This window comes from Trichosurus vulpecula, chromosome 1, assembly GCF_011100635.1.
Source record: "Trichosurus vulpecula isolate mTriVul1 chromosome 1, mTriVul1.pri, whole genome shotgun sequence".
Classification (NCBI taxonomy): domain Eukaryota; kingdom Metazoa; phylum Chordata; class Mammalia; order Diprotodontia; family Phalangeridae; genus Trichosurus; species Trichosurus vulpecula.
The window spans coordinates 448,254,983-448,269,958 of NC_050573.1; the positions used below are offsets into that span (position 1 = coordinate 448,254,983).

Genomic DNA, 14,976 nt, shown 5'->3' on the forward strand with positions numbered 1-14,976 from the left:
GAGGAGCTGGCTGCAGATCTTGACTCTGTGCAGCAGCTCTTCAAAAGTGCAATGGGATGTCTTGAGAAGTAATGTTCTCCATTACTAAAGGTCTTAAAATCAGGTATGTTTTAAAGGGAATTTCTGTTGAGGACTGGATTGGACGAGGTTGGTAACTTCCGGGGTTCTTTCCAACTCCTGAGATTCTGTGAGTCTAACACATGCTAGTGGAAGGGTAGGAGACAAAGGAGTGGGTTGAACATATATATTTTATGTATTTAAGTATTTCCATACTGTGTTGGCAGTTTTCCTAAATCAATTCATTTGACTTAACCATCAAACTTTTTGCTCTTGCTCCTTGGTTAAAAAACGATTATAAAACCCCAAATGAATTTGTTTCTCCAGCACTTAATAAATGTTGATTGATTGTTTTAGAGAAGGCAGTATAGGATGCTGGAATGAATCCTGGATTTAGAGTTTGAGTTCCTGGGCTCAAATACTTCTTAGTAACTGTTTGACTTGGTACCAGTCACTTAAGTTCTTTGGACATCAGCTTTTCAAAATGTAGAATGAGGTACTTCAGTCCAAGCTGACCTCTGAGGCCCTTTCTCACTTAGAAATTACATGAAAAAAATTATCATTTCTACTGAGGAAAATTAATATTATGCTGTATCATTTTATATTTAATATTAATCTGTAATATACCCTTTCCTGGCAAATCCTTCGCCCTCCCCCCAATCTTTTAGCCTAGCTCAAAAGAGACTACTCCCAGCCTGAATTGGCTGAGGAATGTCATTACTACCAGTCCCCAAGGCATCTATCTGCCTTTTTGCTTCTGTCTTAAGCAAAAGGCAGCTTGCAAGGCACCCACCCTGCTGGCAGGGTGATTCTTGTGTCCTTGCCTCTTCTAATCAAGTTTTGGGTGAGGTGGTCTAAAAAAACAGGTGGGGGAGATGAAAATGGCTTATGTTTTTCTAACCAAGATTGCTGGAGGCAGCTGTCTCTCAGGGAGCAAGTAGCATTCCTTGGGTATCAGAGAGGGATGTGATCTGCCACATCTGAAAGCCAGCCCCCTCTTCTTCGCTGCAGATTGATCCCGGGGATTAGCCCGGCCCCCTAAAGGTGAAGTAATAGGGAGGAGGTGAGAATTATTAGCCCTCCTCCTCGTTAAAATCCACCAATCAGGGTTGCCTTACATTTGCCTGGGTAGGGCCAAATGATGTACTGTCAGGCCAGTCAGAAGAAAGACACCCTTAAGTATAGAAGAGACCATTGGCCCATGCTCAGGGTCTTTGGCACAAAAGGAGGCTAGCCATAAGATCCCTTTTTTACCAGGTTACATGCCCCTTAATAAAGCATAATAAATAAATATCTCAGTGAGACAATTGCCTCAGTCTTCTCTTTGTTAAATTCCAGCCTCGACACTTTTAGTGTTTACCCAACAATTTTATAATGAAATATACAATTAGAGAGGGTTTGCTTATTATCATTAATTATTTTTATTAAAGGAAATCAATCCTGAAGCAGTTACATACTACCAAAATGTATTCACGAATGCTTGGAGATATTTTTCATCAAAGAAATGTAATTAGGAACTTGGCTTTATATTGCAAATAAGAACTCAGTTTTTCACTGGGTATTGAGTTTTTAAAACCTTTTAAATGAAGCCCAGTGTAATTAACTATGCTGATGACTTAACTGCTGCCTTCAAGTGATGAAGGTGAAGCACTATCTGGAAGTATACTTCTGGAATAAATCACCGAGAACCAGGAAAGAGGGTTAGTAGCATTGCATCATGTCCCTTACCTGGCTGTCTCTTCAAACTGTATGTCATCCATTGATGCTGTTACACAGGAGACTCCAGCATGTTTTTCAGCTTCAAATCAACAGACAAAAGAAAGGATTGTTATATCCAATGTATTTCAGCATGAGAAAACAAAAACCGAAATGAATTCATTCTAGCTGGTCGCTCCTCATCAGTCATGACACCTCTTTGGGCACATTTCTGGCCTGCTGGCAGCTGTTCTGATGGTCTATGAGTTATGTTTAGACTGCATGGTATTGTTACTATTGTGTTAGAGGGTTCTAAATTTATACAAGTGTTGGTTTCTGCACTAACACAAGTATGCTGTGCATCAACCTGTTTAAATGGAAATTTTTATTAAGTCAGTGCCGAATTTATAAATTCTATCAACTAACATATATTCTGTCAATTTTGAGAAGCAATGTGGTATAGTGGGCAAAGAACTGGCTTCAGATCTAGGAAGGCCTGGGTTCAAATCCTGCCTCTTACACACAGTGGCTTATGTGACCTTGGGTGAGGCATTCAACCTCTAAGGACTACATTTGTAGAGGGACCCTCTTTAAGAATTCCTTGTATGATGAAATAAAAGGTCTACTTCCTATCAACCACCTTTATTTAATTTCAGGGAAACCAACCTTCCTTGCTTTCACTAATACTCCCCCCACCCCATCACTGATGGCTTAACTACATATATAAAAGCAAATTTTGTTTAAGGGGGTAGAATATAAAATTGCAAACAGACTGAACGAATTCACTTTTTAGTTCAAAAACTGAACTTTTTGTATGAATTTTGGCTCTATCTTCCATTACCTAATGAGCTGAAAAAGAAACAACGAATTATATTGCATTCGTATTCTTCTAAAAGGGGTTCCTTTCTTTCCACCCTTGTGTTTATCAGTGGGTCCAACTCCAGGGAAAATGACAAAGAAAATATTTCTGGCATACTGCTGCTTAAAACTTAAAAGAGCATCCAAAGTTACTGACCTACCTGCTTATCTCTGCATATGGTGCAGGCTGGGACTATAAACAGGCCAACAGCCAAATAGGGTAGGAAAAATCTACGTGGCTAAGGAAGAACTTGCAAGGACCAATCTCTACTACTTCACAAACCATAGAGAATTACTGGACCCAGTTATCTTTTTCCTCTGTACTGTATCATTTCATTTAGTGTCCTCATCATTTCCCAGGGATTCAATGATCATCTCTATGCAGATGATTCTCAGATGAATTTATCCATCCCTAGCCACCTCCAGACAATCTTGCTTACATCTCCAACTATATGTTATTGGATATCTTGAAACAGATGTTTCATATACATCTTAAGCTCAGCAGGTCCAACAACACTGAAGTCTTTAGACACCCTCCTCTTTTCCTACCTTCCACATTACTGTTGAGATCACTACTAGTCACTCAGGCTCGTAACTAGGGTGTCATCAGTAACTCCTCAGTCTCTTTCACCCCTCATGTTCAATCTGCTGTCAAGACTTGGCAACTTGTGGATTCTACCTTCACAGCATCTCATCTTCACAACACACCATTGCAATAGCCTGCTGGATGGTCTTCCTGCCTGAAGTCTCGCTCCTCTTCAATCCATCCTTCACTCAGCTGTCAAACTGATCATCTTAAAGCACAGCTCTGACCCTGTAACCCCTTGATACTCAATAAACTCCAATGGCTCCCTATTACCTCCAATATCAAATAGAAAATCCTGCTTAGCTTTTAAATTCCTTCATAATCTGGCCCCTTCCTATCTTTCCAATTTTCTTACCCCTTATTCTCTTCAACATATTCTGTGATCCAGTGACATTGGCTTATTTGCTGTTTCTCAAACAAGGCACTCTATTTCCTAACTCTGAGAGTTTTCACTTTGTCCCCCATGCATGGGACTCTCCCTCCTCACTTCCATCTCCAGGCTTCATTCAAGTCTCAGCTAAGATCCCACCTTATGCAAGAAGCCTTTCCCAATCTCCCTTAATCTTAAAGCCTTCCATCTGAGATCATTCCCAATGTACCCCCTATCTATCTTGGTAGTAAATAGTGGGAGTTTTTGCATGTTTTCTCTCTCATTAAAATGTGTGTTCCTTGAAAATGGAGACCTTGAAAACAGACTTTTATTTGTATCCCCAGGGTTTAACACAGTGCCTGGCACTTATTAGATGCTTGATGACTTGGGAAATAGGAAACCTGGCTGAAATAGAATGCCACCTGGAAATATTAAGAAATGATGGGAGAGGTAGGATGGAGCAAGACTATGAAAGGCCCTGAAAGTCTGGCAGAGTACTAGGTAAAAAGGAAGTATCATAGATTCTTGGAGAATAACATGATGAAATGGTATTTAAGGAATATTAGTTCTCAAACAATCAAGATGGCTTAGAGAGAGGAAAGATCTGGGCAAAGGAGAATAGTTAGAAAGTTGGTGCTGTAAAAAAGGCAAAAGGACCTTCTTGTGTAAAGAATTGGAAATGGGGTGGGGGTGCTCATCAATTAGGGAATGGCTGAACAAGGTACAGTATGTGATTGTAATGAATACTACTGTGCTGTAAGAAATGATGAACAAGTGGATTTCAGAAAAACCTAGAAAAACTTAGATGAACTGATGTAAAGTGAGGTGGGTAGAAACAGGAGAACACTGTACACAGTAACAGCAACACTGTGCAATGATCAACTATGAATGACATAGCTCTTAGGACTCATGATGGAAAATGCTATCCACCTCCGGAGAAAGAACTGATGGAGTATGAATGAAGATCGCAGCATACTATTTTCACTTTCTTTCCTTTTTTGTGTTTCTTTCCTTTTGTTCTGTTTCTTCTTTTACAACATGACTACTATGGAAATATATTTTATGTCAAATTGCTTACCATCTTAGGGTTGGAGGAGGAAGGGAGGAGAAAATTTTGAACTCAAAATTTTACATAAAAAATGAAATTTAAAAATTGTCTTTACATGTAAATGGAAAAAGTAAAATACTATAAAAAAGAAGATTGTTGCTGTTACCAGTTGTGAGGTTATACAATCATATGATTTAGCAATTTAAAAAAACTTGCATATTATCTTAGCCTAACTCTTTCATTTTACAGATACAGAAACACAAAGCTAGTAAGTGATGTGGCCAAAGTGACCCAATGGCAAATTGCAGAAATGAGATTTGAATTTCTAATTCTAAATCTGGTGCCTTTTCCCTTTTACCATAAGTGCTAAAGGCCTGGTTTAGAGTGTTGACTGTGAGAGTAGACAGGAAGGGGTGAAGCTGTGGACGAGACACAGAGGATGAGAGAAGTCAAAGATGGCTCCAAGGTTTACAACTTGGGAGGCTGGAAGGGTGCTGATGCCTCTGACAAAAGTGAGGTAGTTAACACTAAAGCTAAGCTGAACATATTAATCATCCTTTAATGATTTAGAAGACAGTCTGGGATCTCGCAGTGCCTTGGGGCCCTCATTATGAACATCAGTTATCCTTGTGCTCTAGACGTGCATTACTGCCTGTCAGGAGGGAGCTCTGGCTAACAGAACAGCTCTTCTTCTGCCAGCATTTGGTCCAATTGTCATAGAGCATCCCTCCTTTCCTCATGTTTGGCTATTCTATTGGGTAAAATCATGTCCCCCCAAATACATAATGACAAACAAAGAGGCAATATGGCGCCATGGAAACAGAACTAACTTTGAACCAGAAGACCTGGATTTGAATTCTGGATCTGTTACTCTATAATCCTGGATGTATCACTTTCCCTCCCTGAGACTTAGCTTATTCATCTGTAGAATGGGCACAAAAAATAGATCTACCACCTACAATATCTTATATAACAGCTTTAAGTGCTAAATAATAATTCAAGTCAACAAACATTTATTAAGCTCCCGGTTTGAACAAGCACTTTGTAAGACTCCAGATGACAGCTAGGTGGCGCAATGGATAGAGTGCTGGGCCTGGAGCCAGGAAGACCCCAGTTCAAATCTGACCTCAGACACTTACTAGCTGTGTGACGGTGGGCAAGTCACTTAACCCTGTTTTCCTCAGTTTCCTCATGTGTAAAATGAGCTGGAGAAGGAAATAGCAAACCATTCTAGTACCTTTGCTAAGTAAATCTCAAATGGGATCCCAAAAAGTCAGATATGACCGAAAACAACTGAACAACAACTCTCTAAAAAGAGATGCTATCTCATAATTTAGGCAATGACACGAGTATTATCCTTGTTTTCCTGAAGGCATGCCATTATGGAGGTCTCTTTTGGTCACAGATCTAGAACTGGAAGGGAACTCCAAGGTCATCACATCCAACTCCTTTAGTTTACATACGGTGAAACTGAGATCAAGGTGAAGGGACATGCCCAGGGTTACCCAGGTAGCAAGCAGCAGAAGTAGGATTTGAATCCGGGTCCTCTGACTCTGAGCCAGTGTTCTTTTCCCCACACCATGACAATCTCCTCTATTGTTATAACTATTATTAATGCATGGAACTGTTGGCTAGGACTTGGATTCTTTTAGATCCTGAGTCTCCCAGTGTGGGAAATCCAACCAAAACTAAGTGATTTCAGGGGGTAGTTGCATTGGTGGCAAAACCCTTCCTTCACTTTGCTTTTTAATTACATCACCATGGTAATCCAAAGAAATAACATGAGCTTAAAAATGAGCCTAACTTTTAGCATAAAGGCGGACAAGTGCCTTATTGATAGGTCACTTAGAAATGGGATCAGAAACTAAACAGACCAACTTTCTGGTGACTCATGGAACTTGCCTCCCTGCTTTAGAGACCTAACCCATAGTAACACGTGTTGTGGTGAAGGTACTAGGCATAGCTATAGTAGCACTGGGGGTGCAGTTGTCAAATACAGGGTAGTAATATTTGAACCTTGTCTTTGGCTCTAGAAGCCTTCTAACTCACTCTCCTTACAAGCAGCCTGTTAAGTTGGTCATACAAAGATTATCATCCCAATTTTACCAAAAGGCAAAGAGAAGTTAAGTGACTTGTCCAGGGTCAAACAGCTAGTAAGTATATGAGCCTGGATTTGAACTCAAGTCTTCCTGATTTTAGCCTGGCACGCTATACCTAGCTGCCTCATAGATAGGACACAGCTGACAGTGGCAGAGCCAGGGCTCAAATTAAGGTCTCCTGACTCCAGGTCATGGGACTTATCCTGGTGCCTCCCTACATATAACATTAGAAAACTAGAACTCGTGGCTCAAATCTGCTGTGGTGTTTGGCAAGAATATTGGATTGTAGATCAGATTTTCTTCTCACTTTGTCACTAACTAGATGTGTGACCTTGGGAAAATTATTTGACCTCTCTAGCCTTCAGTCTCTTCATTTGTAAAACGATGGGTCTGAATTAGTTTTCAATTCTCAAGTATTGTCCTAAGATTCATGCAGTCATGCATTTGTCCTTGAGCCTGGAGGTGAGGGGTTTTGAGGTACAGGAGGAAGAACAAGTATTTAAAAAAGAAGCTAAGGGACGGGAAAGCCAATCTGTCTACTTTGCAAGATTCCCCCTGGACTCATGGCCTGGGAATTGCTAAAAATCATAGAAGGTTAGAACTGGAAAGAACTTTAGGGCTGACTCGGCTCAACCCCAACTAAAGCCTGGGGAGGAGAAATGATTTACCCAATTAACAAAAAAAGCCTGCACGTGGCCTGGACAAAGGCATTAGCGAGCAACCCTGTGGGAAGTAGTGAGGAAACCTGGCTGAAATAGAATGCCACCTGGAAATATTAGGAAATGATGGGAGAGGTAGGATGGAGCAAGACTATGAAAGGCCTTGAAAGTCTGGCAGCATGCTACTGCCCATTTAGGCCTTGAACCTATAATACATACATACATATATATATACACACACTCACACTTACATATATACATATATGTACATGTGTACATATGTACACATGTACATATTGCATAATGTATAATATATAGGCCTTTACTTATCACAAAATAAATACCTAACTGCTTCCAATATAATTTTCTGGAATAAATACTTATAAACAGTGTTATTTAAGGGTACCCCTTTATCCCTAGTTTTGGCTGTTATCAATCTAGAGTGATCAGTTGCCTCCAATTGAAGCAGTTTCAATGTCCAATGTGAAATTTCTCCGGATATTTGCATTTTCTGAGCATTTTGTGTAAGTAACTGTTGTGCATCCTCCTTGTTTGGATTTTTATGACTGTCATAGGCTGCAGGGTCCAGCCCACCTGTTAGTGAAACCAAATTCAGGGCAGGGCCGGACACCGAGAGGTCACAGCCGGGGGTGGGGGGATGAGGGGGCAGCCTTATTTTGCTTTCTTTTCTTTCACTCTTTGGGGATTGAATGGCCACGCCAAAGGTCACTGGGAGGCGGATTTGAGGCAGATAGAGAGGGCTACGGGAGAAAGTGTGTAAAGGCAGTGTAAGTTTTGTACTGCCATCCGGAGACAGCCAGGTAAGTGCCAGCCCCTGAGGGGGCTCCACCAGGTATCTCCGTGTCTGCGGCAGCTCAGCCCCTTCACTTTCACCAGCAGCAGCGCCCACTGTCCCTTCTGGCCGGCTGAGGCTCCCTCTTACCTGCCAGGCAGGCGGTAGCGTCAATCCACTTAAGCAGCTGGCCCGCGCTCAGCTCCCCTCGGTCGTTGGCGTGGGAAGGGAAGATGGCTTGGCACATCTGGACCTCGGCGGCGCCGCCCCGCGGCCGCTTCTGGGGGTCCGGGGCTTCCATGCTCGGTTCCGCGGGCTGCCCCACAGCCGACAGTCCCAGGAGCGCGGAGCCGGCTGTGTCGCGGGCCGTCCTGCCGCCGTCTGCAGGGCTCAGGTCATCCGCCTAAATGCCCAAAGCAGCGCAGGCTGACTGCGCCCTCGGTTTCAAAGGGCAGTTGGCGCGTGCAGGTGCTGGCAGGGATCATCCAGCTCCCAGTCTTGCAACACCCGCTGCTTCCCGGGCAAGGGCAGCTCCAGGAGTGTCAGCAGGGCATCTGACCCCTCTCCCTCCCTTCTCTGAGCTTCCACGCGTGAGGAGCCGCGAGTTAGGGCTTTCCTATCTTGCCCTCACTATAGTTCTCCTCGGAGGACAAGGCAGGGCAGATAATAGTGACTAGTCCTTGCAGGGAAAAGTCAGTCATAAGCAATTAAATAAATGTTATTTCTAGGTCTGGCCAGGGGAGCCAGGGGCAACTGAATGAACTCTTTCTATTAACCTGACGCAGAGGGACGGAGCAAGACCAGGGGTGGAGAAGCTGCAGCCTCAAGGCCACAGGTGGCCCTCTAGGTCCTCCAGTGCGGCCCTTTGACTGAATCCAAACTTCACAAAACAAATCCCCTTAATAAAACGACTTGTTCTGCAAAACTTGGACTCGGTCCAAAGGCCACACCCAAGGACCTAGAAGGCCACAAGTGGCCTCGAGCCAGCAGGTGCCGCACCCCTGAACTGGAACCTAGGGAACTACCTATGGAGTAAAAAGTGTGCATAGGGGCAGCTAGATGGCCAATGGATAGAGGGCAAGATGGGATGGGTGGGAGTCAGGAAGACCTGAGCTCTGAATCCTACCCCCTTACCCTGCCCCCCGCCCCCACACACACACTTTGTAGCTGTGCAGTCCTGGGCAGACCACCTCACCTTTCTGTTTCTTTGTCTGTAAAATGAAGATTATAATGGCACCTACTTCATAGGACTGTTGTGATCATCATATGACACCTAAAAAGTGCTTTGCAAACCTTACAAAGAGCTACATAATACTAGGTATCATTAAAGACAACAATATGTACGTGAAAACAGCATGGAAAAGCAATTGAATTCTGCTTAATTTCAATATCCAATTTTGTTCCTGGGGAACTGATGATAAATACACATCTTCTTTCTCTGAGAAAGTTACAGGACTATGGGTGCATGTGCTGGCATATAGTAAGCACTTAATAAATGCTTGATTAATTATTTTTTTAAAAATAATTTTTTTTTAATACAAAGGAGGGCTAAGTTGGGAGAGGGGTATGCTGGAAACTTGCTGTCGTGTAAAAGTAAAGCAAACAAAAACCTAATGCAACTTTAGGCTGCATTATTAGAAGCATAGTGTTCAGAATAATCAATTAAGTATTAATTATTACTTAAGTATTAATTATTTAAGCATTAATTATTAAGTATTACTATTGCTTAATTACTATGTGCCAGAAATAGGCAGCTAAGTGCAGTGGATAGAATGTGGGGCCTGGAGTCAAGAAGATTCCTCTTCCTGAGTTCAAATCTAGCCTCAGACACTTCCTAGCTGTATGACCCTTGGCAAGTCACTTAACCCCCTTTGCCTCAGTTTCCTCATCTGTAAAATGTGCTGGAGAAGGAAATGGCAAACCACTCCAGTATCTCTTCCAAGAAAACCCTAAATGGGATCAGTAAGAGTGAGCTGTGACTGAAAAATGACTGGCCAACAAATGTGCCAAACAGCAAGGGCTGTTAACACTCCCACTATATGCCAGCCCAACCATACCTGAAACGTCAGGTTTGATTCTATGAACATACTTGGAAATAAGGGAGATCGAAATGGTAAGGCACATGAAATTAGGTCATATATGGTGTATGGAGGATAGCACTTATTCAACCAAGTGCCCTTGAAGAGTTGGGCCTTTGTTTCCTGTGACTAATTCAGTGTCTTTGATTGAGTCTTACTAGGTGCTAAGCCCCAGGCCCAAACCCCTATCTGTTAGGTGCTAAGCCTATGTGAGTGTGAATTGGTAACTAAGGTGGGGCTCCAGGTGGGGCCAATGAAGGGAGGTGCTAACTCCAGAGCCAACAGTAAGAGCTTAAGTTCTGGTTGCTCAGATGATGTTTGATGATGGCTAAAGAGTGCATAAAAAGGGAAGACAGAACTATTTGCTTAGGGCTTTCACTCTTGGCAGTGTGCTGATGTGGAGACTCTGGGCAGCTGTAGTTAAGAGCCCTCCAGCTTGTAAACCCGGATGTTTGGACTTTGTTAAACTCTAGTAACTATGCATTGAGATTTGAATCAGACAAGGTCTGTCTGTTGATGTTTGTAATTTGTTTGTATTTTCTCTGAAGTTCAGGGTGCTGGCTTTTTCCCCTGAACTAAGTGAATGATATTTGTATGCTGGATTAAAGTAAGATTGTTAACCCCTTAACTTTGCTTTCCTTAGTAAAGCAGATCAAAAGAACTGGGCTTGCAGTGTTCTACGAGCTGGTTGTTGTTGGTTTTACACCCCCACAGCAGTTGCTAGCCAGATTGTTGAAACATGGAAAATGGAAGGAACTGAGGATGTAAGTCTAGGAAGGAGAGGACTTAGAAACAACATCATAGAAGTTATAAGTTTAACCCTTTCATTTAGCAAATAAAGAAACTAAGCTCCCCCCTCCAAGTTCATCCCTTGTCCAAGGACACAATTAGTGGGCTGTAGAATTAGGATTTGAACTCAGGGTCTTTGACACAGAAGTCTGTATGATTTACACTACAGCATGCTTCTACTTACAGGAGGACACAATAGATACCTTCAGGTATTTGAAGACCCTTTTGGGGGCAGCTAGGTTGCACAGACAGAGGGGCCTGAAATGAGTAGGACCCAAGTTCAAATATGACTTCAGACACTTAGTAGCTTTGTGAAGCTAGTGACCCTGGGCAAATTATTTAATCCTGTTTGCCTGTTTCCTCATCTGTAAAATGAACTGGAAAAGGAAATGGCAAACCACACCAGTATCTTTGCCAAGAAAACCCCAAATGCTGTCACAAAAAGTCAGACAGGACTCAGCAACAACAACAACTGGGCAGCTAGGTGGAGGAGTGGATAGAGTGCCATGCCTGGAGCCAGGAAGACTCAACATCCTGAGTTCAAATCTGGCCTCAGACACTTCCTAGCTGTGTGACCCTGGGCAAGTCACTTAACCTAATGTCCTAGCAAGTCACTTAATCTAGTGTCCTAGTGTCCTAGCAAGTTGCTTAACCTGCTTGCCTCAGTTTCCTCATCTGTAAAATGTGCTGGAGAAGAAAATAGCAAACCACTCCAGTATCTTTGCCAAGAAAACCCTAAATGGGGTCATGAAGTGTTGGACATGACTAAAAATGATTGGACATGTGGAAGAGAGAGTAGTCTTTTCCTCCCTGACTCTAAAAGACAGAACTAAATACAAACAACAGGAAAAGGGGGCAAGTCCCCATGAGGAACCTTCTGACTCCTAGAGCTGTCCAACAATAGAGTGAGTTTTCATCTCTGACTTCTATCACTGGAAGTATCCCAAAGGAACATTATAACCTCTCTGTCTGAGATGTTATGGAGGAGAGTCTAACATGGGATAAGTTTGACTACACGACCACTAAGTTTCCCCTTGCTCAATAAGTAAGTTTGAAGATTTGGAATCGGACAGCACCTTCGATGCTAGCTAGTCCAATTCCCTTTTTCATAGATGAAGAAACGAAGGCCCAGAGAGGTTGAGTGATGTGCCTTGGGTCATACCAATAATCAGTGGTAGAGTCAGAATTTGAACCCAGGTCCCCTGATTCTGCATCCAGTACATTTTCCACTATTCTGCACTGTTTTGCTGAGACTTAATCATAAAGTAATGGGGGAAATAATATTTTTTTGAAACAAACACAAAACTCATGTATCCCAATGAATCTTGTCCTTCAAAGTTGTCACCCTGAATTATCTAGCCTGAGAGGCTAGACAAGGGGAAAAGTGTTTATTAAGCACTTACTATGTGCCAAGTACTGTGCTAAGGAATGGGGATTCAAATACAAGCAAAAAGAAAAATGTGCCCTGCCCTTAAGAAGCTTATATTTAAATGGGAGAAGACAGTACATAGAAGGGAACTGAAGGGAAGAGGAAAGGGGAAAGATACCTAGGTGAGGTCGATGGTGGCAAAGTCCAGAGAGTCAGAAGCACATCTGGGGGGGGGAGGGAGTGAAGCCAGTCCCCAAAATGGAGGCCCCCAGAAGGAATTCCCCAATGGGAGTAGGGGGTTGACATGTTGGAAGATGTTCTAAGGTAAGGAGGCCCCAGGTGCTGAGGAAAATTCCAGGGGGAGAAGGCAGATCAATAAGCTTGATGTCTATTACAAAAATCCTCTAACTGTTCAAAATATTTTTAAAAGCCTGGGCAGAGCCCGAGCTCCGTAATTTTGAATATCCTGAATGGTGGCGGATCTTGTCCGCTAAGCGTGGCTGGGATTTCTGAAAAGCAGTCAAACATGATTTGGCATCCAGTCTGGTGACAAATGGTGATTCATCAAGGCCGTTGGTTACTAGGACCAATCAGAACTGATATTCGATGAAAAAAAGTAATGACTAATATTTCTTCAGAGATTCATAGATTTTCACTGAAAGGTTGGGGTTTTCCCATTCCAATACAAATAAAGGCAGTGGCATCAGTTCAAATTCTAGGCCTCTAAGCAAAAATGTCAAAAAGGGCTTTTTAAAAGGCAATACCATCCATTTGGTACTTTTACACTGCATTTGAAGAACTGCCTCCATCACAGTCCCTACTCTGGGCTCATCATGACCTGAAGGTGAAACTGGGTTGTTAAAAATCATGCCAATGAAACACAACCTTTGGCAGGTTTGACAATACTGGCTAGGCTGCTAATAGTCTTGACAACTAATTGCATCAGCTGTCTGAGGACTAGCGTCCCTATGTAGGAGGAGGATTATCAGCAGAACAATGGTCTCTTCAGCCAGGAAAACCTAGGAAACAAAGAACAATCCCCAGAGGCTCCAGCCCTCTTCTGCTTCTGTGATAAAGATGGCAGACTTGTGGAAAAGGCTGCTACAGAATCTTAAAGTTTTCAGACCATCCATAAACTTGGCTCTTGATATTCTAAGTATGAGATTCTTTCCCAGTGACCACTGAGCATCTAAATGGAACACTGGCCCAACAGGTTTTCTTGGAAAAGTCAAGCAAGGAGTAGTCAGGGTTGGGTGATCCTGTGCTCAAAGGCAGTAAGAAATACCACTTCAGGGGATTCTTGTATCATCATGTTGCCTTGGAGGCTGTGGGTCAGTCCTCCATTCCTGGGCCTCCTCTCCCCTCCTTCCTCCTCCTCCCCTCTACCCCCCTTCCTCCTCCTCCCCTGTCCCCCCTCCCCTTCTCCTCCCTCCCCCTCCCCTCCTCTTCTCTCTCCTCTCTCCTTTCTCTGTCTCCTCTCTCCCTCTTTTTCTCTCTCTCTCTGTCTCTGCCTGTCTCTCTGTGTCTCTCTCTGTGTCTCTGTCTCTCTTTCTCTTTCTCTCTCTCCCCCCCCCACAGCAGAGCCCCATTAGTGTTTAATTCTCCTTTAAGGTTTCTATTTAAATAGTATTTCATTTCTTCCATTCCTGAATAAGATCAGGGGGCCATTATTGTCGCTGTGCATCTCAGGTAAATTATTTGGTCCTGGCTAAATATAATGGAGATTTCTTTCCAATTATTATATGGTATTCATGTGATACAAGCTCACATAGGAGACTGGTTGTAATGCTGATGCCTAACGGTACGTTTAAAACAACCATAATAATATAGTAGTAGAAAAGATGTGTATATCACAATTAAAATCATTTTATCCTGAAATGAGGTTTTAAGCCAAATAGCTTATTTGTGTTGGAGACGAGGAAATGGGCACGTCCCTCAGTGTTTTCCCCAAATTAATCCATTGATAAAAATGTACTTTTCCAGTGTCAGCTTTGCACAGACACTATGTACTCTTCCCCTATGGGGGATACAAAGACACAGCTCCTGACCTCAAGAAAAACTCAATTCAAAAAGTAAATTTGGCTGAGTTTCTGAAGAGGACCTTCTTCTCCCAAACCCTTAGTAGTCATAAATCACTTCATAAGAGAATCTGAAAGAAGCTTGTCCCAAATCTTCAGTTCTCCCCTCTAGCCTGGAACCAAAGCCAAACCTCCTGTAAGTGCCCACAGCCAGGGGCTTTCTGCCCCACTGCTTCTACTTTTTTTGGAGGGGGGGAAGGCAAAGCAATTGGGGTTAAGTGACTTGCCCAAGGTCACATACTAAGTGTCAAGTGTCTGAGGCCAGATTTAAACTCAGGTCCTCTTGACTCCAGGACCAGTGCTCTATCTACTGAGTCACACAGCTGCCCTGATCTCTATTTTCAAATGAGGGAACTGAGATGCTGAAATTGTCCAAGATTATCAACCTTAGGTACATATCCACATTAGAGTCTCTGAATAACTCTTGTCCATCCTCTTTGTCCAACAAGCCACCAGACAGGGAACATCTGAAATTTTTTGTTGCTATCAATACAGCA

At 42.8% G+C, this 14,976-nt stretch overlaps 1 protein-coding gene across 1 annotated transcript in view; it reads right to left on the minus strand.

The window, feature by feature from the left end:
- ACOT12 (acyl-CoA thioesterase 12) overlaps positions 1–8,555 on the minus strand; it is a 75,246-nt gene extending 66,691 nt beyond the window's left edge. Inside the window, exons 1-2 of the mRNA XM_036764717.1 lie at positions 8,316–8,555; positions 1,786–1,855 (exon numbers count right to left, since the gene is read on the minus strand). Of these exons, the coding sequence (XP_036620612.1) occupies positions 1,786–1,855; positions 8,316–8,466 (221 nt within the window). The 5' untranslated portion in view covers positions 8,467–8,555. The remainder of the gene's footprint in view (positions 1–1,785; positions 1,856–8,315) is intronic.
- Between the last annotated feature and the right edge of the window lie 6,421 nt (positions 8,556–14,976).